The 24487-nt window shown below is 43.2% G+C and overlaps 2 protein-coding genes across 3 annotated transcripts in view; one reads left to right on the top strand and one right to left on the bottom strand.

Moving 5' to 3' along the window:
• Window positions 1-1926: 1926 nt before the first annotated feature.
• Window positions 1927-16648, bottom strand: Uba5 (ubiquitin like modifier activating enzyme 5). 2 transcript variants are annotated; one of them, XM_052187471.1, is made up of 12 exons: window positions 16309-16648; window positions 13737-13782; window positions 13558-13647; window positions 10542-10651; window positions 9295-9381; window positions 8703-8787; window positions 7857-7961; window positions 7538-7665; window positions 5154-5289; window positions 4849-4927; window positions 4559-4665; window positions 1927-2951 (listed from the first exon to the last, which is right to left on the bottom strand). In XM_052187471.1, exons 1-12 carry the CDS (start codon window positions 16461-16463, stop codon window positions 2868-2870), a joined length of 1212 nt encoding a protein of 403 aa, XP_052043431.1. In that variant the 5' UTR covers window positions 16464-16648; the 3' UTR covers window positions 1927-2867. The 2 variants fall into 2 exon arrangements, with proteins under 2 accessions (XP_052043431.1, XP_052043432.1); XM_052187472.1 differs by lacking the exons at window positions 13737-13782; window positions 16309-16648 and having other exon boundaries at window positions 13563-13647.
• A 240-nt stretch (window positions 16649-16888) lies between these two features.
• Acad11 (acyl-CoA dehydrogenase family member 11) overlaps window positions 16889-24487 on the top strand; it is a 64945-nt gene continuing 57346 nt past the window's right edge. Inside the window, exons 1-2 of the mRNA XM_052187470.1 lie at window positions 16889-17391; window positions 23653-23752. Coding sequence (XP_052043430.1) covers window positions 17249-17391; window positions 23653-23752 — 243 coding nt within the window. The 5' untranslated portion in view covers window positions 16889-17248. The remainder of the gene's footprint in view (window positions 17392-23652; window positions 23753-24487) is intronic.

The raw sequence follows: 24487 nt of genomic DNA, 5'->3' as shown, positions 1-24487 counted from the left end.
TTGTATATTTATAGTAAATTTTTCAACAATTTAAAATCTTATAAGATCTCAATATGTATTGTTGTAAAGATGACAGACATAAAAAATGTATGTTTTAAAATGAAAGTGCAATTCCAAGATCTGTTTTACATTCTGTATTAGAGGGCTACTTTGCATAATTATTTAAGAATAAACATTGAACACATTTCAGCTGGCCAAGTTTACTCAATAGTTTGTTCAACTTGAAGAACTCTGGTGACCTCGGGGTGTGCCCAGTGTCACCCAACTCCTGGAGGATGCAGAAGCCAGGCAGAACTTACAATTCAGACTTCGAGGCCGCTCCCTGGCCCGCCCAGAAGCAGCCTGAGAGCTAGGCAGCCAGGCCACTCCTGCCAAAGCTCTGAGTTTGGAAATCATTGCTAAAGTCTACACACTACGTGGTAAATTAAATTAGACAGGGCAGACAAAATAAGCTTTCTTCTTCCACCTTTTGGGAGAGGCTTAGCAGAAATGAAAAGGTAAAATATAACTATGACCTATCTTTGGGGTTTGCCCCCTCTGAAAGGTAAAAATAACAGAATTCATGAGCATATTAGACATTGATTTTCACAACTAATATATCAAAGCTTAAAATCTATTTCATAACTAATGTAACACATTAAAGTATAATATTAAAAAGTCTTCAAATAAAAATATTCTTTGTTCCTCTAAAATTTAGATTTGAGAGCTATACAAAATATTTTAGAAACTGCAGTGTTATTTGACTTTATGGTACAATTAAAACAGGTGGTCACTATATAATTGTTTTTTCTCTAAATTATATATTCAAATTTAGTACATAATAAAATCATTATCATATCCATTTTTGGCACTGTGTTCTTTGCCTTCATGAGAATGCGAAGAGCAGCTGAGGCAGACATTGGGGAGATGCAATTCTCAAACAGCATGATCTGCTCACATTAACAGATGTTTGGTTCACAGATATTGGTGTGAGCATAGATGTGATTCTCAGATTGTGTTCATGTTAGCACACACACCCCCACAGCAAAATGGTAATTTTCAGACAAGTCCCTCAATAAATAACTGACTGGAACCAAATTTTGCTCTAACTTGTCTTCAGTACTTTACAGAAGGGGAGTTATTAAAACAACCTAATTATGATCTGGGGAGGTCAACGCTTCTCTGACATAAAGCAGTTGCCTTTTCCTGTGGGTCTACGTTTGTGGGTGTCCAGGGAGAACAAGAGGAAAACCCAAAGATCTGAGCAGAGCCACAGATTACCTTTCTGCTACCATTAAGAAACAGAAGTTGTGACTGGCTTTACTACCATCTAGACTCCACACTCCAGTCAGTGTGTTAAAGCAGTGCTGGGACTCTCTGCTTTTGTTAGGATCCATAGTGCTTAGAAATTCGCCTGAACTTCTAGGGGCTCTGTGTGATGACAAGCCTCATCTACTGCCTGCTGCCCCTCACTCTCTGTGGCTGCAGACCAAGAGAGCATTATTGGATCACAGGTGCCTGCTGCCTGCTTGGTTTTGTTCGTTTGTTTGCTTGCTTGAGATAATCCAGTAGTTTCTAATGAAACTACTAGGAAAGAGAGCTACATTAGAATTTGGTACAGACAGCAGATCTTTACAAGATGGTGAATCCTATGTATTATGCCTTAACAAAACCTGAAAGTTCAACACTTGATTAAACCTTAGAAAATTCATGGACCAGTAATTCTAAAGAATTATTCTAGAAAAAGAATGTACTTCATCTTAAAATTTACAACATGTCTAATGATTTAAAGTTATTAACCAATCGAATATGCTCAAGTTCTGTTAAACATTTGTAAAAATGTATCACAGCAACATAAATGTTAAATTTCAAAGCTAGAAACATTCAACTTCACCATAAAAATCACATGTAATACTAGAATCTCAGAGCAAGTGCATTGAACATGTCTGGAATTGGTCTTTACAACTTTATTTTACAAGTGGGAATGGCACTTTGAACTTTTGCTAACATTTCCCAATACACATAATTTAGACATTCATAATGATACATTTCATAGCTTCAAGGTTAAGCCACCGATAGTTCACATCAGCATCAGTTTACAACTGAAGTGGTCACAGTTGGGAAATGGAACCCTTGCAGAGAATGAATACCTGTGCAGCTCTGTAGAGGCAGTTTTGAGTTCCTTGTTTTGCCCACCACTCAGACAAGCCTTGCTGACATCTCAGGATTTATGGACTCAAATCCTGAGGAACACTCTATGCTGCACACAGTATGGACGGTGCACTCATGCCTGTTCTTCAGTAACATGGTGACTCCAGACACTTCTGCTACAGAGAGCAATGCTTTTCCTTGATCGATGAAAATTTGAGGATAACCAATGTTTCCTGAACATAATTCTGTCTGCCATGAAAATAGCTTGCTTTCATGTATGCTTTGTCTTAGTCAACCCATGGGTTTATACACTACTAATGAAGACATTCTGCTTCGATTTCATCCAGAATCATCTGAGGGATGTTTTTATTCTATAGGCTGTTTAAAGTCACTCCTGGTCAGACTATCAGTGGGTAACTGTCCAGTAGGAAGCCATTCACTCCGACACTTGTTAGCCACAGCCACCAGGCTACACAATCTATCCTCCATTTATCATCCAGGGCCGCAGGCCACAGACATGAAGTTATGGAATGGAATGGTCCGTTCCTCTCTTTCTGTAGCTGTGATACTGATTAGGTTGTATAGGGAAGCACGAGGAAGCCATATTCCACACAGCATAACAATTCAGTGAAGATATACACGCCACCTAAGGCGGCGCTAAGTTTTATTAGTTCCAGTTGTTTAATTCCAAGGGAACAGCATAAGCATGGATAAGAAGACAGAAGCCAGCCCACTGTCTACATGTTCTTCATCTTGGCCATGAGATCTTCCAAGCTTTCACCAGAATCTTCCACTGTTACTTCAGAAACAGACTCCTCTGTCTGCCAACAAAGGAAGAAGCACCATGAACCGGAGCCGTCCAGAACCACCTGTCCTCAGCAGTCTGCCCCACCCACGCTCGGCTGGCTGAGAAACCAGAGTGTCTCTGATACATGCATTTGAAAGTATTTAGAAGACATAAAGTTCTTTATATTACCCACCGAAATGTTGTTCAGGAGGCAGCAACTTCAATATTCTTGACACTCCTACTAAGTGTATTTTTTAATATAAAATTACACTCCTTTATAGTGGATAATGAAGTTAAGGTATGTTGTGTAATGTTCATGTCAGGATAAGCACATCTCCTCAAAACACTTCTTTGTAATTAGAACATTGGAAAATCATTTCTTCTAGCTTTCTGAATATAGAACAATGACTATCCACAGCCACTCTTCTGTGACAGACCAGAGCTTAATGCTCCTAGTTAGCTGTAACCTACAAGCTGCTGGCCCCCTTTCCCTCCTCCTGCCCCGCTCATCCCTGGGAGCACAGTCCACTCTCAGCTTTCATAACATCAAACCTTTTAGAGCCCACGTGTGTGAGATCACGTGGTGGTCACCCATCTGTCCTGTCACAAATGACAGGTTGTCGGCCTCTTACGCTCAGTAGTATTCCACTGTGCACATGTGTGCACATGGGCACGTGTGCACACGTATCTTTATCAGTCAAAGGACATTTTGGCTCTACATACTTTAGATATACACCTTACACCTGGCGAGAATACTGGATCACATTCACAGTAACGCCTTTAGTGTTTGCGAAGCCTCCATTCTGCTCTCCATACGGAAGCAGTGACTCCCGTTCCTGACAGCAGTGCACTGCTACAGTCTAGCACTGCTCCCTTCCCGCACATTCCTGCTAGTGCTTACCTTTTCCACGTGGAGGGAGATGTACCTTACTGGCTTTCAGCTGACGCCCCTGATGACTAACGATGGCTAGCAACTTTTCAACACCTATTGCCTATCTCTGTCTTCTTGTCTGGTGGTCCAAGCCCCTGCTCTGTATGTCAGTCTCCATTTTTATAGGCTTACTCATGTACATGCGCACTCTCTCTCTCACTCTCTCTCTTACTTCCCTCTCTCTCTCTCTCTCTCTCTCTCTCTCTCTCTCTCTCTCTCTCTCTCTCTCTCTCTCTCTCCCCCTCTCTCTCTCTTCCTCACCCCCTACCTCCCCATCCTTTCCCCCACCGCCCCTCACCTCTTACCCATGACCTCCTCTTCCAGGATATTACATATCCAGGTTCATCTCAAACTCACTAATCTGCTGCTTCAGCCTCCTGGGTGCTAGGAACACAGTCACACACCATCACCCTTTCCTGAAGTAAATTTAAATGGGTTTGTGGCTAAAACTATCAATATGTAAAAGTATTTTAATTTAATCAAAATCTATTGTACTGATACATCAGTGACTTTTTAAAAATCTCCACTTTCTCAGTTTCAAATTTGCTGACACTGAATATCTAGTTCTTAATACCTCACTGCCTACATATAAATATCTAAAACAGAAAATGCCCCACTCGCCTTCCAATATAAGATAAAGCTAAAAGAAGAGAAATACATATTTTCTCTTATCTGACATTTACATATGTAAAATTAGATTTCACAAATACCTTCTTTGGGACTGTGTATGCCACTGTAATTCCTTCAGGTAAGGTGGGAACAGGGCCTGAAGAGTTCTTCAGTTCCTCTTCTGAAACCTCAGACACCAGCTCAATACCTGAAGGATTGAATGTGACTCTGAGCTCATTCTCAAGAAAACCACAAGAATTACTCATACTTCTGTGTAACATACATTCCCTCCCAGAAAACACTGATAACTGTTTAAAATTTTGTGTGATCTTCAATTTCCTTCCAGAAAAGAATGGGTTTCAACGTGAATGCATGCATGAAGGCTCCTTACCCCACTCGTTGTCCTCATGAATGACCTCTGCCTCCTCTTTGGGCGCAGCCTCCTGTGTGGGCAGCGCTGCTGCCCTCTTCTGTATAAAGCAAACAGAACCAACACACGTCACTCCTCAGTTCCCTGCAGCACTCAAGAATTCACAGGCATTTGATCTTACCAAAAGCAAAAATGAATTTTTGTTTTTCCAGTATGCTAAATTAACTAAAACCATAGAAATCCAGAATCCATTTATATTGTATTCCAAATCTGTCTATTTTGAAAAGTCCTAGGCAATGGGATCCTCAGATTTTCTGACTGTGTACCTTGTATTCTTCTTGTTGCTTCCTACAGTTTTTGTCATCACACTGAGGGTTTGGCTTCATGAACATGGTAGGGAAAAAATCCTGCATTGCATTGTATCCAAGGTAAAAACTGACGGTGCCAAATTTTAACAGAAACCTGGAAAAGAAAATCAAATTAGCCAGGAATGGTGGTGCACAACTTTAGTCCCAGCATTTGGGAGGCAGAGGCAGGGATATACAGTAAGACCCCCATCTCAAAACACAAAAGAAAAAAGAAAATCAAAGTAGGCTTAAATAAAGAAATAAAGTAGTAGAAGTAAATAAATTCTGGAATAGGTAATGAATTTTATAACAAACCTAGAAAACTGTGACTTGCTCTACCTTACTTAGAGACCTTGGCTCATAGTAGATGCTATTGAGTGATTCAGGGAAGGGATGCTCACCGTCTTCCATCACTGTAAAATAGCTATTTTTTGGACCTATAATAAAGATGAACTGCTGGCAAGTACAACATGCTAAACCCCGGAGGAGTGCATTGAGCTCGGAGGACTGCAAGGTGAAATAGAGCCTGAGCCACTGGGCGGGGCTTGGGAGATGACTCAGTGCATCAGCAGATCAAGCCCTTGCTGTGCAAGCATAAGAACCTGAGTTTGGACCCCCAGCACCCATATAAAAAGACAGGCATAACATCATGAGCCTGTAATCCCAGCTCTGAGAGGGAGAAGGGAATGGAGACAGAAATCTTAGGGCCTTGTCGTACAGCCAGTGTAGCCAAAACGGTGAGTTCCTACATCACTAATAGACCTTGTCTCAAAAAATAATGTGGAGCACGCCTTACATGCAGGGCATAGAGAAATCACACTGAGAGTGAGCTAGAGGCCTCTCCCCATTGGCTTTTCTAGTGCCACAAGGGCTCTACAGGCCGCTGGGAAGAAGAGGCATCAATGGGCTTATCAGCTGCAAACCCTATAACCAACAATATCAGCCTGCTAGGAAGGATGTGCTCACAGGTAGAGTGATGGCACTGATGTTGGCGGAGGTGTGAGGTCGGAACCAACCACCTCTGACTGGATTTGAGGCCTGCTCCACAAAAGAGAATTCAAACCTGGTACTGTAAAGGGAATGGGAAACCCATGGCTAAAGTCTTAGGCCCCCAGTGCAGATTACTACTGCTGTTTAAGTAGCCTGTCATGGAGCCAGACTATATTCTAAATATCTGGGCTTATACCAACAGACAGATGCCTCCCCAGCCTTAGTGAGAAGTCTCTCTTTGCAATGATCAGCACTGAATACAGAGACATGGCTGCTGGTGGTGCTGAGGGTAAGTGGCGGCTGAGTGCCCAGGCCTAAAGGGGACATTTCTACCCCTCCATACTGTAGGAGAGGAGGTGGAGAGCACTCAAGAGGTACAGACAGGCAGAAGGGCTACAAGCACTGTCTACCTGGTGTGGAACCGCCACTGCACTGACGACCCCACAGCAGCTGGCCTACCAGGAGTCTTTCCTGCTCAAGTACCATCTACTGGTGGGTTCTAGGGAGAACAATGACTATCTTCAGTTGTGTACCCATGAGGGCCCACCAGGCACAACTGGATGTTCTAAACCTATGGCCATACAGATGGTCCTGCCTAAATTTAGAGCTCTTGAAACAATAACAAAGCCATAAAGACTTGTAGGGTGTAATAGGGGTGGGAAGTGGAAAGAGATTACAGTAATCAAATTGTACTTCATACATGCATCAAACTGTCAAAGGTGAAGAAACAGAGAAAGACACAGCACTGCACTCTGGCCTTCACATATGGATGCACAGAAAAGCATACCTGAGACATATGTGCACACATGCACAGCTCCCCAGACAAAAATCTGACATGTGACACTAAATTTAATTTAAAAAAAAAACCAATATAGCCTACTATAACTATCTAATTTTAAATACAGTAAGTTGAGTCTATACTAAGTCATGGATGTAGACAGTATCAGATAGGATCAAACATTTCCAACACATAAAAGTCCACTGTGACCCTGTCACTGTCAAATGGCAACTTAACCCAAGCTGGATCATCAGGGAAGTGACAATGCCTCCATCGCATTGGTCTGCAGGCAAATGGGCAGGTATTCCTAGGATAGAGCCAGGACAGACCCAGGACAAAGGCTATTCTGCAAAGGCGGATGGATAATAAGAGGCAGGATCTCCAAACAAGGTGGAGGGTGAAGACTGGCAACTGAGGCTCTCTACCGACTTCCTCATGGGCCGCATGGGCGTACGCCTGGATACACACAAGCAAGAGTGCAAATCTAAGTTTCAGATAACTACTTAGCTGGCAATACCAATTCTTTGAGTACTTTATGGAATACAATTTTACCAAAGGTGTACAAAACAATTCCGAAAAACCAGGCCTCACTTACTTTAATACATTTTGTACCAAGATCCCGGCCACCACCCCCATGGTGGTGGGGAGACTCGCCGCGCAGACGCCTTCTCGTTTCAGGGTTTTCTCATCAATATTTGAAGCGACAACAAGCGGTGGCGCACACTACATGAAAGAGAACACACCGAGTAAAAACGAGAGAGAGAGAGAGAGAGAGAGAGAGAGAGAGAGAGAGAGAGAGAGAGAGAGAGAGAAATGAACGCGGTGCCCCAGACACTCTGGGATCCTTTGAATTGCAGGCCCCGACGAGAGGTCACTGAGGGCTCACGGTGACCGTGGGCCAGGGCAGTACCTACCGCAAAGCAAGCCGACTCTCCAGGGACCAGGAGCTGGATGTGCCCGGAAACTGCATTTTCACTGACCCCAGACTCCATCCATGTCTGACCAAGTTCATTACAAGCCTTAACAGGAAAAGGCAAAAACACAAAACAGCACACATTACTGCCAAGCTCCTTTGTGGAGTTTCAGGTGTTATCTAAAAGGATACTGAGGGTTTCTGGGTCAGGGAGAAGAGCTGCAATAGTTGAAACAGCAAGTACCTATTCCTTACACTGAAGCTGCTTCAGAGATTTCTTCAGATTATTTAAACCTATTTTTCTAAAACCTCTGCAATACAAAAATTCTAAATAATTCTTAAAGGGGACTCAAAGGAAAATTATTTTATCTTTGGGAAATGATTTTAATTTATACATTTAATACTAGTAAGACAAAAAAGCTAAAACCAGCGGTGAGGCAGCAAGATGGCTCAGCAGGCAAAGGCGCTTGCCACCAAGCCTGATGACCTGAGTTATCCCAGGTCCCACAGGGTGGCAGAGAGCCAACTCCTACAGGTGCCCCATGGAGACATGGCTGTGGTGGCATATACACGCACACAGACACACAACAAATGAATGCAATAAGAACCTCATGGTGACTAGAATAAGTATCATAAAATATTCATTGACTTTAAAAAACACACAGTGGAAACATCTGCTGCTTTAGACATTCGAGAGCGGGACACTGGACTGTAGCACAAATGAGGTCAGAAGCGCTTACCACACATTTTAAAGCAGGATAACGATGAAGACACAATTTAGGCTTAAAACTCTATTTAGAGAGAGCTCCTGGTAAACCCAGGCTGCAGCGCCCCACACACCACTCACCGTATTTATTGCCATTCGAGCTTCAAAGTTGTCCACACAGCTGAGAACTAGGTCAACAGGTTGTCCTTCTTCTAATCCGCCATTACTAGGGAAAGAAAAGAAATTGTATTTGAAAAAAGAAGGATACAAAATATACTTGTTTGTTCTGCCCTACCACCTGTCGGCTGACACCTGTGGTCCTAGGACCTGGGAGGCTGAGGCAGGAGGACCGTCACTGACTCCATGCCAACCCTGACACATGAGATCCTGTTTCAAAAAACAACCAAATGCAAACCCATATTAAATCCCCGACTTCTTTCTTGTAACCCTACTGCCTCCGCCTCCCAAGTGTTGGCATCACAGGTACTAACCACCACACCCAGGGGACGCAAAGTGCATTGTAATTGTATTTGTATAGTCAATTTTCAACTATAACATCATGTTTAATGTTATGTATACAGCAGTTAAGTCACTTCTGAATAGTTAATTATTCTAACAAACAGTACATAAAAATTACCTTTCCTAGAAGCTGAAAAACTGTTAATAGATTTTCCAGAACTTGTTTAGTTGAGCTGTTCAACAAGATATTACATAACATATTCATATATATTACCTTATTCTATTCATGAAATGTTCGAAGTGTTCCACTGTGGTGATATTGTAGTTGTGAACTTCAAACAGAACATCAGGGTTAATGTTCCTGAGAGGGAAAAAGCAACCGTTACAAACACTCCAGGCAGGAACAGGACAGAGAGCAGGAGAGAGGGCTGAGGGAGCTAGTGGGACTTCAGTGGGGGTGAGGACAGCACAGTCCCCTTCTACAGCTTGTGTTGCACTCGAGGATGAAGACACATAGATCATGTGCAACCTCTGCAGAGTAGCCATGTGTGCAGCCCAACACACTTTTGATTGTCTGTGTGCTTCTGCAAGGCCAACTAATATAGACTGTCATAGAGACTACTAGAACTTGGCCATCTTAACCCAGAATAATCCATGTGCTGGGAATAAAGCCTTCCCTGCTGCTACTGGAAGGTCCAGTTACGCCTGGCAGTCTCTTTATGTCTTACTCAGTTTAGTTCCAGAATGTTTGAGGCCCCACAGTTTGGCTGGCACACCATAGCTCACGAGCCAAGCCTGGCCCATGCCCTGTTTTGGTACGACCTTTAAGGTTTTTGCCATGACTCTCTGGTTGGTGCAGTGCTCTTACGCAGTCCAGGCTGATCTCAAATTCAGGCCATTCCTCATAAATGCCTCAACTTCCTGTATGTTGGAATGTGCAATATGTTCCACCACAGACCATTAAGAACTATTCTTTAATGGTTGGGGAAAATCCTTTTACAGGGCATTTTGCCTACATAAAAATTCTACATAAAAAAATAGAATTCGCCTGGCAGTGGTGGCACACGCCTTTAATCCCAGCACTTGGGAGGTAAAGGCAGGCGGATTTCTGAGTTGGAGGCCAGCCTGGTCTGTAGAGTGAGTTCCAGGACAGCCAGGGCTACACAGAGAAACCCTGTCTCGAATAACCAAAACAAAACAAAAAACAAACAAACAGAAAAAGAATTCAGATATCCGAATCTAAAACTTAAGTTGTACTGGAACAGAGGCATGCCCAATCATTTGCCACTGTCCATGGCTGGTCTCACACTGCGGCACCAGATAAGCAGTAGCAGCAAGGATGGAAGTATGCACCCTCTAACCCTACACAGTCTGCCAACCCCGATCTAAGAAGAGACTCTCTGCATAAGTGAAAGATGCAATTCAGCGGGAGAGCCCAAGTCTGTTTCCATTCAGCTGAGCTCACAGCAGGTCACTCCATGCATCCCCCACCCCAACCCACCCCCACCCCACTCCAGTCACCTCAGGGTGTGCTCCGCTGCGTGGACCTTACTCAGTCCTGCTTGATACGGCTGGAAGAAAAGCCGATTCATGTTGGCCAGCTCCACCTTGTCGTAGTCAAAGAGCAGCAACTAAAATGGGAACAGTGGTGTGTCAATGGAAACTGGCTTTAAACCAGCGGCTCTTACTGGTAGCGGTGTGAGAACGTCAGCTACTTCTAGGGCACTTGGTGTCTCAGTGACTTACTAAGAGCCCTGTGAGATGAAGGCACAGCTCCCTGTATCCTCCGCTTCCTGACAAGGCAGCTGGGGGCCTGTGCTGAACCGCACAGAGCTAACGCAGGAGGCAGCAGCGTGCGCAGCAGTCCTCCCTAACCCAGGGCCGTGCGGCTTCCACAGAGCGGCTCAGTGGGAGGACGGCTATTCCACTTCACCCTCACACTGCGTTTTAGACCCGTGCTGAGCAAGATCCTACTGCTTCCTCTTTAACTTGACTTCCTTTGCATAGCACACCACATACCCGAGCCAAGGCGACAATTCATTACTCCAAAGAGAATTATGAGCAGTTAGTTACTGCTCCCTGCTTTATTATTAGGTCTACTTCAGTGCTTGTCATGCACACATGTCACTCAAAGTGAGCAGAATTTCTCATTTCTTATCAGTAAGAACAAGATAGAATCTGTAAAAATGAGATTAAATTCTTTTCTTTCTTTTTTTGCAGTGCTGGGGTTTGAACCTGGGACCTAAATACATGCTAGGCAACTGTTCTATCACAAAGCTATATCCCCACACCTGTTTTTACTCTTCTCAATATAGAAACTTTTAAAAAAAAAAAAAGAAAGAAAACCCTATGACAGCACCTGTTTAGTCCCTTAGAGACCCCAAGTCCCCAAACCATGGCTCATTTAATAATATCTGCTGGGTGAGAGATAGTTTTTAAATGAGTATGTGGCTCCTAGTCGACTTGGTACAAAGAAGTTGAGGTTGCTACTCTGCCACTACCTGCTTAGGTCACAGAGAACTAACATTGACTCTCTGGCCTGCGGCACATCTGGAAAGCAAGGCACCTAATGCAGACTTGGTGATCCAGAAAGCTGCAGACACTTGCAGAGATAGAAATGGGCTTGGGTCTCCAAAGCTCTATTTCCCCACTACACTCCATCAATTAGCTTCGTGTTTATGTTCTAGTGACAGAAGAAAGAATTCCTGAGACTCATCCATTTAGTCTGAGTTTACAAACCTGGGCATCCAGTGAGATCATTGGAAGAGTCACTGAGAATGCAGGTGTCTACAGCTCACTGCCAGAATCCCTATTTACCCATGATGAGTGCCACCGCGCATGAGAGCCATCGAAGGGAGTCCTCCCAGGGTTCTAATTACAGAAGCCCTTAAGAACCTGCTGCCACCTCCTCTAGCAGCACCTGAAGCACCTACAATTTGCTGGTGGGGTAGAAATCATGTCCCCAACATTAATATGCAGAGTCAATTAAAAGACAGATTCTGACTGAGTCGTACGAGCTGCACCGTGAAGTCTTCCTTCCTAGCGAGCCCCCAGGCAAGCTTCGTCATTCTCAGGGTTTAGCCTCTGCACTGTTAGATGACCTGGAAACCAGTTATGACACTTTTCAGGTTTACCTGACACCTACAGGATTAGACCACCTGACTGAGGTCTAGCAGTCTGCTTTAATATGGCCACATACTGGCTTCTGACTACTCATCTCAAGCATCTCCAATATCCCGCTAATCATCAGTACTCAAGTCATTTACGGCAATATTTTGGCCTGTTTCTGTAAACCACTTCAAAAATATTAAAATTATAATAAACACTGTAGTATTTTGTTGGCATCATTTTTATATTGATAAATGAGAGCCAATTTTACAACTACTATCTTTTAATATTAACTTACTAACAAATGAATCTTGGAGAATATAATTTATATATATTATATATGTTAAATATATTACATGAAATATATTAAGTATATAATTAATATGATATAAAATATAATCATTCATTTAAATGTATAAGAAAATAACAAGAGGGCAGATAATTGTGGAAAACTTATCTATTCAATTGCTTAGTAACATCAATAGTCCTTAGCTTTATAAACTTGAGAGTGACAGATTCTGACAAAGGGTTACTACTTTTCTACAAAAATTGTTTTTTTAAAAAAAACAACTTTAAAACAAAAAACAAAGGGGCCTAAATAAGAAATCTGAACCACCTCCCAGTTCAAACTCAACGCCTCCCACTCTGTGTGTGTTCGAGTGCTTGATAAGACTTTTTAGGATCTGAGTGTTTCATTTGTACACTTTATCCACTTAGGTATATTGTCTTTTATATCAAAGTAAGACAAAACTTCATCTTTAAAAAACTGTTGCGGGGAGAGACTGAGGAGTGGAGGGAGAGGAGCTAAGTCCAGATGTATGAGAGAAGAATAAATAAAATAATAACTAAATCTGTAAAGAAAACATGATGTAAATTTAAATTCCTCCAGGGTCAGCACTTCCTGAAATCAAAATATATGCTCCAGGCTCTCCCCTGTTCTGAAAGTTGTATTTCACTCATCAGCTGTGCCAACTGCGCAGAGTGTGAGGCTGAACTCTGACCGCTCACAGTGGGGCACGGGAGCCCTTTATCAAGAATAAAAACCCAACAGAATCCCCACTGGCTGAGCATACCTGCTGCAGAAGCAAACTTTCTGCCTTGCTAAAGTGCTACAGATAACATGGTATTTTGGGAGTGACCCCAGAACCATTTCTAACAGGTTCTATATCTAAAATAATTGCAAATTACTCACACATGACACTGCCCTAAACCAAAGTTTCTGGACACAATGAAGTACCCTTTGTCCAATTAGCAATAATATGGGCCTTTGTTTGAAGAAAGCTATGACTCAGCCTCTTGAGAAGAGCAATTTACCCAAATATAACAGAAATCATAAAGCACTGATTAAGCAGTAGAGTGCTACTCTGTACCTGATGAGCTCCCGGAGTGAACAGTTTCCTACTGGACAGGCAAAGAGAGATCTTTTTACCTTACCAATGCCACATCTTGTCAGCATCTCGGCAGTCACACTACCAACTCCACCAACACCTACTATTGCTACAGCATAGGTACGGATTCTCTGTGAAACACAGAACAGTACAAGTTAATACTGTTTGATTGTCACTAGAAATTAGTTAGTCTCATTCCCTGAAATCAAGTTCATCATACCTCATAGTCACTGACAATTCCCATCCGTTTCAATGCCATCAGACGGCTTAAAGAAAAACAGAACAAATTTAGAGCTTTTGCAGTCTTTTTAACTTATCTTTATTTTCATGCGGATGGGCGAATTGCCTGAACCAGCACTACTGCAGCTATCTGCAGTGCCTGCAGAGGCCAGAGGAGGGCGGCAGATCACCTGGGACTAGAGCTATGCAGGGTGAGCTGCCAGGTCAGTGCTGGGGAACAAACCTGGGTCCTGCGAGGAAGCAGCCAGGGCTCTCTAGCCCCAGTGATATTTACAGACAGGCACCATCAAGGGAAACAACCACCAAAACTCAATTACTACTACTTCAAAAGAGGAGGGACCCAGCTCGACATCAAGGCATGTACCGGTGATCATGGCACTTGAAAGACTGAGGCTGGAAGAAAAGGAATTCAAGGCCAGCCTGGGAAACACAGCAAATTTGACGACTAGCTGAACCTAAAAGCTACCTTTTACTAGGTAAGAGTAAATCACTGGGTGGGAGGGAGGACAGGGGAAGAGAAGGGGGCTTACGGGACTTTCGGGGAGTGGGGGGGGGCTAGAAAAGGGGAAATCATTTGAAATGTAAATAAATTATATCGAATAAAAAAAAATGAAGATCATCATAAAAAAAAAAAAAAAAAAAGAGTAAATCACTGGGTTTAAAACCATGAACTCTCCTACGTGTTGCCTGTACAACAGTATTGTTCTTCTAAAATACCTTCTTTATCTTAATGTGTAGCCAAGATCTACACCTTAGGGCTTAACTGGTAAAGGTCTAAGGGAAATGTCATTATTTTCCCTTGCTTTGTTAGTATATAAAGCCAATGAAATAAGCCCATGGCCTCTGCCCATAATGAAGGATATCCGCTTTTGGAAGCATCTGTTGTCTGCCAAGGATTCTAAGAGCCACTGCTCATCTGCTCTATTATTATGTGTATATGTGTGTGTGTATATGTGTGTGTGTGTGTGTGTGTGTGTGTGTGTGTATGTGTGCACGCGCAGGCGCACATGTGGATGTGTCTACACACACACATGCACACACACTGTGGTATATACCTAAAGTTTTCATGCATTTGACCTTTACAGCACACATGGATCTGTGGTTGTTAGGAACATCAGCAGGCCTCTGGTTGATGCCACCTCTCCACTTTAACCCTATGTGACCCTATCCAAAGCTGCACACACTCTATTATAGTAAGTTCACATCTTGCTTCTCAGTCTTCTGAAGATGGCATTCTTAACTGTCCATCACAGAAGCACAAGCATTTCCTGTCTCAGTAGCCATGGTCCTGATCTGGTTAGATCATAACTGATCACTGCTGGGTGTGTAATTCAGAACTTCCCTTTCTTCTACAACCTCGATTCTTCAAGGCAGCAACTGTGTCTCACTTACTCAACCTAACTCCAGCAGTTCTCAGAAACTTTTCTACATACATTCAGGTGCAGGAGTTATCAACTTCACCACCCGAGCATGTCTATAGACCACAGCAGAGTCCTCTTTCTGGGACTTTACCTGTGTTAAAAATCTACCCAGTTTTTAGCCTAATTGCTTATAGCCTTAGCGGCTTACTGGGGAGGATTCTATTGTATACTACAATCCATCTAAAATAGTTCTCTAGACTTTTCTCAGGATGAGAGCGACTTATTAGCAATCCTCTAGAGCTGTGGTGAGAAGAAACATACATGGAATGGAAGGTCTAACAGCATGCTACTGACTGCATTCATCTACGAGGTTTGCCGTGTACGAGTGCTGTTCTAAGAACTGCACATAAACTGCTTCAGTCTGCAAAACTATGGCAAAACAGGTGTTCCTGTGGCCCCACTTACAGGGAGTAATCTGAACCAGGAGCTCGGCAGCTGTTAGAAACGTTATAAGTTACTGACTTCTCGATAAGCTGAGAAATGAATCCACTCCGTCTTGAGGCAGAGGCCTCCCCATTATCCACTGCTCTGTATTCTCCCCCATAAACTAATAAGTCCATATAGGGAGAGCAAAGAGGAGGGGTCAGAAGCCCTGGCAAAGTTGATATTCAGGGATGTTCATAAGCACCCTAGTAACTAACTCTTCCTCACCCTACTCCATCTAAGTTACACTAAGAAGCATTTAGGAAATTGTGGTCTGTCCTTGGTGGCTTTCATGAGATGTTATGTTCTGACCGAGCTTTCTATCAATCAGCCTATGCAGAGCGAGGTAGACTAATAAAGATAATGGTGACAGGACACTAGGTACAGGCCAGGAGGCACAAGAGCTGCACCATATGGATGGATGGTTTGGATTGTTTGTTTTTTTTTCCCCCTTGGGGGAAAAGGGTGGTCTTACTACACAGCCTAAGTGGTCTTGAACTCCTGTAGGCCAGGCTGGCCTGGAACTCATGACAACCCCCCCTACATCACCCTCCTAAATGCTAGAATGAATCGTGAGCCAACTCGCTTAGGGAGGACCATCTTCTGACTAGCCTAAGACGTGGTTTTGCCCTTCTGGGAACTGGACCTCCACCGCAAGAAAGGAGCAGCAGGGGGGCAGCTGAATCCCTCAAGCGGAGCGTGGATCACCTGTAGGGATTGGAGTCCACCACCTCGTCGCTCATCTGCTGGATGCGGGTCCGGCCGCAGTGGCCGTCCCCTTCAGACCGCCGGATCCTCTCCCGGGCGAGCTCCTGCTCCAGCTCCTCAACCCGCTGCCGCAGCCGCTCCACCGATTCGGCCATGGCTGGGCTCCCGGTGGCCTCCGATCCCAGGCCGGACCGTCGCCGCCGCCGCCGCCGCCGCCTCCCCACGCTGCCTCGCTCGGCCCACGAAATGCAGGAAGACTAGACACAGACTACCAGGTGCCGGCACCCGGGAAGCGCCTCCAATGGTCCCAGTAAGACACGTCTCCGGCACGCCCACCGGGCTTCCGGCGTGCCGCTTCCGGTGCGCCGCCGCCATCGCTCCGCTCGGCAAAAAACACTCCTCAGAACAGTTAGCTTTCTTCTCCAGAACCAAGAGCCAGGTCTTAGCAGGGCCAGCGTCATATGTGTCCAGATCAAGTCGACGGTTATTCTGCCTTTCTAATCTAGGAGGCTATGAGAAACATCGGGGTCTTTTAATCCAGGGCTCAAGGTTCTGGCGGACTCTCTTCTTGGGCGGACCGCAAAGGTCTTCCGCTGGCGCGTCATTCTAGGGTGACAGATGTTTGTGTCTTCATTCGCTAGAGTCACGTTTGTGACCTTGTTTTTCTATAAGACTGGGGCCTCCAGCTCTAACGCTGACAGTAAATTCTAAGTCTGGACCCACAACAGGCAATTCTTATTTCCCCCTCCAGACTCGGAGTCCCTAGACTCGGCCGCCCACATTGCTAAGCAAAATCCGCCCAGGGTCCAGGTGATTGATTGGCTTCCCCTAAGCCCCGCCTGACCACGCCCCCAAGCTCTGCTATCCTTTCTGCTTTGGCGCTAGTTGTGCGCAGACTGTGGATTCCTATTCTCTGTACCCTGTAACAGCAGTGGCAATCATGGAGATGGATGTCACCAGTGACACCGTGGAAGTGCTACCCCAGCACAAGTTCGACATCAGGTCCCTGGAGGCCTACCTGAATCAGCACTTGCCGGGCTTTGGGTCAGATCCCCGGGCTGTGCTGACTGTTTCTCAATACAGGTATCAACCATAGCCTTTGCCTCCTGCTGGAACATGTCTGTGTGTGCTTGGTGCTTTTCTTCCTTTGGCCCTGAGTGGGTCTCTCTCTCATTTGCCCGGCCGCGATTTCTTTCCCTGCAAGGACGCTTCCTGCATAATTTGTACTTAGACTAATCTGAATTAGAGGGCAGTAGCAAAAGTGCAGTATCCATTATGCAGTGCAGTCTTGTTAAGGACTAAAATTATGTGTCTAATTCACTGAGGGATGTGGCCAAACACTCTTGAATACCTAATAGATACCTTCTGTGACCTTTTGTGCTATAACCTAAAGATAATTTTTCTGAGGGGCTGGTGCCATTTTCTTTAATTGACCTTAGTCACCTGAGGCTAGGTTAATAATACCAGCTAAAATATACAAATTCAGATTCTAGACATTCCACTTCACCGTTTTGAGCGGCACTTAAGGCCTAAGTTCTTGAAGCAAGGGAACTAAACTGAATGAAGTGGTTCCGAGAATACCTTTCCCCATTGTCAAGTGAATTTGGTTTTAGTCTGGTGTTTTACAATCAAGAATTTTTCACGTTTATAAAGTTCCAGTATAAAACCATTTCATATGGTTTCAGTAAACTGTTCCTGGCCTTTCTATCTGGAGATTTAACTGTAACATAAATCCGAAGGCCAAAGTTTCTTTCTCTTAACATTTGTCTGTTACCATTAGTCTTGATAAAGAAATGAAGTAATTTAGGTGAAAGGGCTTAAGCGTTGAAATATGTGGAGAGGCAGAATAAAGAATAGTTGACACTTCTAAATTTAATACTTTATGTTGTAAACAGACTGAAACAGATCAAAGTTCAAATTTCAATGACTAGTCAACTCTGGAATTTGGCCAGCATATTGTCCTGTTTTACGGATAAAGGTTATATATATTTAAGTTACCGTGGTCCTGTGTTGATTTAAAATAATTCTGAATTAAGTTGATGTTCACCAAAAATCATGCTCAATAAATGAAATTAGTTGTGATACAAAACAGTACTTCTGAAGCCAAGCTTGGTGCTACATGGCTTTGATCCCAACAGTCTAAAGATCCCTGGAGATTGGAGGCTGAGGAAAAATGATTGTAAATTTGAGGCCATTCTGGGCTATGTAGCAATCCTTGATCTCAAAAACTATTTTTCCAGAAATGTTATATAAGCTTGATTTAACATAGATGTATGGAAGTACATATTCAACAGAGAAAATGCATTCATTTCCAGGATATATGAAAAATTATAAAAAAAAAAAAAAAAGCATACTAAGGCCACAAAAATCTCAAAAGAATCTTTTAAAAGCTTGGGCCAGTGATATGGCTCAGCAGGTAAAGGCCCCTGCTGCCAAATCTGACACCCTGAGATGACCTCTGGATACCACACTGTGGAAAGAGAAACAATTCCTACATGTTGTCCTCTGACCCCCATGTGTGTGCCACCAAATAAATAAATAGAAAAGGAAAAAAACACACATTTTCACAATATAAGTGCAAATTTTTAACAGCATGAAAACAGCCAAGAAATACTGTAAAAAACTACTTGTTTTGTGTGTTGAAAAGCCAAGAGTTACACAGGTAATAGTTTGTTAAAGTTAAGTATATAAATCACTTGCGTTTCTATATCTTAGCAACAGTTGAAATATGACACCCAAAAGCTCTGATAAAGACATCCCAAAAAATTATCTAATGGAAGATCTTTGTAAAGGGGGCTGGAGCCACGGCTCTGTTGTTAAGAGCACTGACTGCTCTTCCAGAGGTCCTGAGTTCAATTCCCAGCAACCACATGGTGGTTCACAACCACCCCTGATGAGATCCGAAGTCCTCTTCTGATATGTCAGAAGATAGCTACAGTGCACTCATATACATAAAATAAACAAATGCTTTTTAAAAAAGATTTTAAAAATCTTTGTAGAGAACGTGAAAAAAAACCTTTTTTTTTTTTTAAAGAACCTTAAAAGTAACATTCTTTAGCAGGAAAGTTAGTATCAAAAAATGTTGCTCTTTGTCCCAACTGATCTACAGATTCAAAGCAATATCAATCAAAATTCTGTTTTTTCTCTAATTTCAAAAAAAATGCTTCGAATTTTTATGTGAAAGACCAAAAGGTTAACAGAAATATTTTTAAAAAAATGGAAAATCTGAATTAAGATGACATATTAGATATGTCAATGAAATAGAGAGTTCACAAAATACCCACGTGTTTATAGAACTTATTTGACAGTGCTTACACTTAGATTCAACTTGGGGGAAATTGGAGGATCCACAGGTAAAAGATGACAAGAGCCTGTGGTGGGATAATTACCCCTATGAAATATTAATTCCTGTAAGGAAACTGCCAGGCAGGCCATGGGCCTGCCTCAGTAAATGCAGTGCCCTCTTGCATGCATGAAGCTAAGGGGTCAGTCCCCGGTCCCATATAAACCAGGAATAGTTGGCAATGGTACTTGTAATCTTCACACTTGGGAGATAGAGGTAATAATATTAGAAGCTCAGAGTTGTCCTTGAACAACTTCGCAAAATTGTTCTCTGAGTTCTTTATGCATATGGTGGCATGCTATATGTGTGTGTTTAGGTGTATATATGTGTGTGTGTGTGTGCATACACACGTATGTATGTATGTATGTATGTATGTATGTATATATATAGTATCCAGCATTGGTTAGGATATGAGACATTAAGTGTTCATTAAGGTATGGGTCAGTATAGCTACCATTGACCAACACTTGACATTATCCTGTAAAACTGAGGTCAGAAAAACATGCATGCCTCTTTCCTCAGAAATATTATTTTCTTAGAGTCAAGAAAATTTCATACCAGGGTATCATGAAATAATCTACAGAACATTCGTCACATTGCTTGTAATATAAAACCCTTTTTAAGAACACAGTAATATTTATTAGTAGTAGAATGAAAGGATAAATTGTTCATTTGCATAGTGGACTGCCATCAGTGAAATAATGCAACCACAGCTATATATTGTAGTGAGAATGGTTTCTTTAGAAAACACATACATATTATGGGGATGCATTTTCGTGTTAATCCCAGGTGTGATTTGGAATTTGAGGTATATCAGAGGGTATATCAATTCTAGGCCATGAGAGGTTGTGGGGGTTGGTCGCAGTTTGTTAAGTAGTCGTGTCCTGACAGTGAAGGTCAAACTTGCCCCAAGGAATTCAACACCCCTGATAAGAAGGAAGTAGTGTAGTGATAGCCTCCCCCCTTCCCCCTCTATCCTTCTTTCTCTCCTGCCGAGTTTTAGGCGGTTGGAAGGATAGAAGAAAAAAAGAACCCACAAAGTAACAAATAGTCACAGTGCATAGCAGAAGCAAAGCCATAGATAAATAGAAGGCCTGTTGCCTAACGAGATAAACTTCAAGAGAACAGTAACGAAATTCAAGACACAGAGTTCTTCAAAGATCTGCTAATTCCTCAAGACAGAATATGATGTTGGCCTGCTGTAGCTATTCTGTGTCTTCCAGATTTTGCAAACATCCTTTTCTTGTTATACATTTATTTTAGCTTTCAAATATTAAGTCATTTTGGGAATATAAAATATAATTATACAACAATATAAACATTCTGTAGCTCAATACAACAAAACTTGTGTCATCTAGCCTTGGTGCATGGTACATACTTAGCACTGGGGTTCCTCTTCTGTAATCCTCATCTATTTGAAGAAGACAGACAACAAACAAGAAAGATTTCTAAATATTATTTGCAGGTTTATATGTGCTGTGGGGTGATAATGTTGAGGACAAGGCAGGAAGGTTGCGTTGAGAAGACAGCATTTAACAAAGACTGAAAGGGGTTGGGAATGAGACCATTGGAGCTTTACAGACACGGGGACAACTGTGTTGAAGGCCAGGGCTGGGAACTGCCTCGTAGAGTGAGGAATAGACCCGTGTGGGCTGAGCGCTGTAAGCAAGGGCGGGCCCTTTGGATTGTCCTTAGGACTTTGCCCTTTGCTTTGGATGGAAGTGAGGAACGTCAGAGATTTTTGAGTAGAAAAGGAAATTATTTGTCATCATTGTTTTGAACAGAAATTCTGCTTGCTGTGTTGAAGGTAGGCCAAAGAGGGCAGAGGTGGAAACAAACCCAGGATGTTAGAGTACCAGTGAGGTGGGCGAAAATAGGTGAGGTGATCACAGCCCAGCGAGAGTTTTGAAAGAGTGCTTGATTAGATTGGAAGGGAAGGGATAAGGGGTGTTCTCATTTTCCACGGAAACTAAGCCCAGGGTCATCATGAACTAAAATGGAGGTGGCTATACAGGGTGTCATGGTTTGAGTGTGAAATGTCCCCACAGGCTTATGCATTTGAACTCTCGGTCCCTAGCTTCAGTAGGTGGTGGAACTGAGGCAGGCAAATGTCGACAGAGTTTCACCACTTGGCACTCCAAGTGCCATCTTTCTAATGATGCACGTTGCACCTGCGACCCCTACCTGACTAGCTACATGCACTTTCCCTTCCAAATAATGCAGCAGATCACTCCTGCCTTGGCAGTCCCTGAATGGCTGGGTTTTTATGCTTGGTGTGTCCATTCATGTGTGTCTCAGAACATATGGAAAACATCCTGGAACTGCTAAAGGCCCATCCTGTCTGGATTAGTTTGGAGGGTATACACAGAAAGACAAATTATGTCCTCGGAGTGAACCTTTAGGGGAAACCGGTATTTACCAACTTATGCCTATGCCTGATTAGACATGCTCATGAGTAAAATCAGGTAAAAACCAAGGCTATTAAAGCAGAGAACCATTCTCAGTATGCCCCTTAGCAACCAACCAACCAGCCCTCCTCCTGCTGGACCCACAAAAGAAAGCCCCAAACAGTAACTGTTGCTTTGGGGTACCCTTGCTCAAGTAGCCCACTGATTCCTTGTATGAGACCCTACATCATCTCTTTCTATAAAACTTCTTGCAGCCTTGACACTACTGTGCACTTTTTGAAGATACCACAAACCTGGAAATACCCAGACTGATGATAAGAGAACCTTTGGGACATGTGGCCTACCTCATAGAAGTGGGTTGCAGGGCCTTGAAGGTCATATGTACTTCAGTTCAGATGCTGGCTAGGACTCTGCTTCCCGACTTGCCAAATTAGAAACATTTTCTGCAGTTCCCACCACCACAGACTGTGTGCCATGTTTTCCCCGTGAAATAGACCATAAACCCTGAAACTTGGAACTAAATAAAAGGTGTTTTTCTGTCTCCCGTAAATTATTTCTGGCAGACATTTTGTTGTAGTGCTAAGAAATGCCACTAATATAGAAAAATATAAAAGTTCTGTTTTGTTAAGTTCCAGGATGGCTTCTAGACAGTTAAGTGAATGTGTTAGAGTAACCAGCTGGGTATGGATTCGGTGCAGACACCTGTCTAGACAGGTTTGAGAGCAGTTGACAGAGAAAATATTGGAAACCACAAGACAGAATGGCTTACCTAGAAAATGAGTCTAGGGAACTGGAGAGATGGCTCAGTGGTTAAGAGCACTGTCTGCTCTTCCAGAGGATCAAGGTTCAATTCCTAGCAACCATATGGTAGCTCACAACCATCTGTAATGAGATCTGATGCCTCCTTTGGCATGCAGGTATACATGTAGATAGAACCTTATAGAGAGAGAATAAATATATAAAGTCTTTGAAAGGAAGGAAGAAAATAAGGGAGAAAGAAAGAAGGGAAGGAGGGAGGGAGAAGGAAAAAGGAAGGAAGGAAGGAAAAAGAAAAAAGAAAAGAAAAGAAAAAAGAAAAAAAGAAGAGAAAGAAGATCTAAATAAAATGGTGGTTTGAAAATCCAGCCACAACAGCCCAATGTTAAGAAGTTGAAACGTTACAAGGAGGCTACGAGGGACTTTGAGGAGTGGCCCGAGGCACACTTGCTGTGGTCTTGAAAGGGCAGCATTAGTGGAAAGATGGGAATGAAAGCTTGCTGGATGAACTGAGATGGGTTTACAACAGACTACAAGGAAGAGAATTAAAGCTTCTGAATGGAAGAGAGGCTTGAAAAGACTTCAGGAATAACTAGATGTTTGTATGCGGCTAGACGTGCTTAAGAAATTATGCAAGAGTAGACTGTAGAACAAAGAACCTGAGAAAAAAAAGAATGATCCGAAATCCAGTTCACAGAGACAGACTTATTCAAGCTGCTAGTGGCAGCCTGCCCGAGCTGCTGGCACTACCAGTCAGCCCAGTGTTGAGATTTCAGTAGAATTTCAGGAAGGAGACATGCTTATAATTGACCTTTGAAACCTTTTTTCTTCCCCTAGATCAGGACAGTCAAACCCAACCTTTTTTCTCCAGAAAGGATCTCAAGCCTATGTTCTGAGGAAGAAACCACCCGGCTCTCTCCTTCCCAAAGCACATAAGGTATGACACAGAAATGCAGCGAGCCTTTCTTCCACCACAAGTAACTGCCTCTGAAAAACACAAGAGCAACTTAATCTGCATTTGGAGGCCTCCTCACAGTTACTGACCAATGCAAGCTCGCTTCCCCTTTAATTGAATATTGGCTTGAATTGTGAGTCAATTTAAAAAAAATGAATTTTGTTTTAAATCTGTGGTTGAAGGCTAAAGCTGTGTTTAAACTGTCATCCCGGAGGGCTTCACTGTTCCCTGCAGAAACGTTCATGTCATTGCTACTCATATGCAGATGCCTCTTCTGCCTGCATACCAAGAGTATTATCTATAATGATGATCATTACTGCTAGGGTTCTGTCTAAGCGCCACCCCACAATTCCCTGGCTGTTGCCAGGCAGGCCTGGCCTACTATAAAAAGGGCTGCTCAGCCCCTCCTCACTCTCTTAGCTCTCAGCGCTTACTCTCTCTTACTCCTCTTGCCTCTTTCTTGCCCCCCCCCCCCCGTTCTCCTCTTCTCCCCCTCTCTTCACATGGTCATAGCCGGCCTCCACTTCTCTACTCTCTCCTTCTCTCTGCCTTTCTCTGCCTCTACTACCCTCTTAACTCCCATCCTCTGCTCTGAATAAACTCTATTCTATATTATGCCAGTGTGTGTCTGGCCCCTCCGGGGAAGGGATGCCTGGTCATGGGCCCACTGGGGCACCCCCTTCCCCCACACCGCCGTATACCATATTCTCTAAACCT

This window comes from Apodemus sylvaticus, chromosome 7 (genome assembly GCF_947179515.1).
Source record: "Apodemus sylvaticus chromosome 7, mApoSyl1.1, whole genome shotgun sequence".
Taxonomy (NCBI): domain Eukaryota; kingdom Metazoa; phylum Chordata; class Mammalia; order Rodentia; family Muridae; genus Apodemus; species Apodemus sylvaticus.
The sequence above is the reverse complement of the archived record's forward strand: the minus strand, read 5'-3'. Positions and strand labels throughout refer to the sequence as shown.